The sequence below is a fragment of the Egretta garzetta genome, unplaced genomic scaffold, assembly GCF_000687185.1.
Source record: "Egretta garzetta isolate BGI_Z169 unplaced genomic scaffold, ASM68718v1 scaffold626, whole genome shotgun sequence".
Taxonomy (NCBI): Eukaryota; Metazoa; Chordata; class Aves; order Pelecaniformes; family Ardeidae; genus Egretta; species Egretta garzetta.
The window spans coordinates 1,235-2,297 of record NW_009259981.1 but is presented as its reverse complement, the minus strand read 5'-3'; the positions used below and the strand labels follow the sequence as shown (position 1 = coordinate 2,297).

General features: G+C 60.8%; 1 protein-coding gene across 1 annotated transcript in view; it reads left to right on the top strand.

Moving 5' to 3' along the window:
• Positions 1-1,063, top strand: part of LOC104127753 (natural resistance-associated macrophage protein 2) — a 33,481-nt gene that overhangs the window by 31,234 nt on the left and 1,184 nt on the right. The window contains exons 11-12 of the mRNA XM_009640450.2: positions 174-332; positions 638-724. Of these exons, the coding sequence (XP_009638745.2) occupies positions 174-332; positions 638-724 (246 nt within the window). The remainder of the gene's footprint in view (positions 1-173; positions 333-637; positions 725-1,063) is intronic.

Here is a 1,063-nt window from a genome sequence, read left to right as displayed (position 1 = left end):
GCACACGCCTGCTCGTGTTGCCCCTGCCGATGCTGGGCTTTGCTTTTTCTTCCCTCCAGCGTGTTTTTTTCCCGTCCGGCGACCTGCATCCCGCTGTCTAATTACAGCTGTAAGTAATCAAACAGCAAATTCCTCCTTCTCAAGCCCCTCTTCTGTCACCATCTCCCTTTCAGTCCCGGCAAGTGAACCGTGCAAACAAGAGGGAAGTAAGAGAAGCCAACAAATATTTCTTCATCGAGTCCTGCATCGCTCTCTTTGTCTCCTTCATCATTAACATCTTTGTTGTCACCGTCTTCGCCGAGGCTTTCTTTGAAAAGACGAACGCCGATGTGGTGAGTGGAGGCTGGGGCTTCGCTGGGGACTTGGCTGAGACCGAACCGTGGGGCTGTTGGAGCAGAGGGGCAGCTCCGAGCCTTAGCAGCGCCCCCGAGCCAAGCAGAGCCCGAATATCCCGTGCATAAAGGGGGGAAAAAAAAGAACAGGGGTGCCGATTATTTCCATTTAAACCAGCCCGAGGAGGCACCCGGCACCTCGGGACCTCCGGCCCCCGCTGCTCCCCGCGTGCAGCCTTTCCTGCTCGGCCTCGCCTCCCCCTTGCTGACCAAACCCAACCTCCCGCCCCTCCGTGTCGCTGCAGAACGACGTCTGCGTGAACGCCAGCAGCCCGCACTCCTCGCTCTTCCCGAGCAACAACCAGACACTGGAAGTGGATATCTACAAAGGGGTGAGCGGCCCGCGCGGGCGGGATGGCCTCGGCTCCGGCAGCCGGGCATCCTTCTCCGACAGCGGCTCCTTCTTTTGGGGAAACGGGGAGTGTTGAAAGCCAGGCCCTGGGAGAGGGTCGCCGAGAAGGGAGCTGGAGGGGAGCCCTGGGGATCCTTGAGCCCAGCCCTTTGAGCAAGGGGAGTGATCTGTCCCTGCGCTGCGCCTAACGCCACCCCAGAGCCTCCCAGCTCTCTTCTATTAGCCTGGCCGTGGCAGCTTCCCCTTGCATCCCTCCGGAGCTGCTTCCCTAAACCCACGGCCCGTGAGGTGCTGCCCCCGCTGCCGCCGGCGCAGGGAA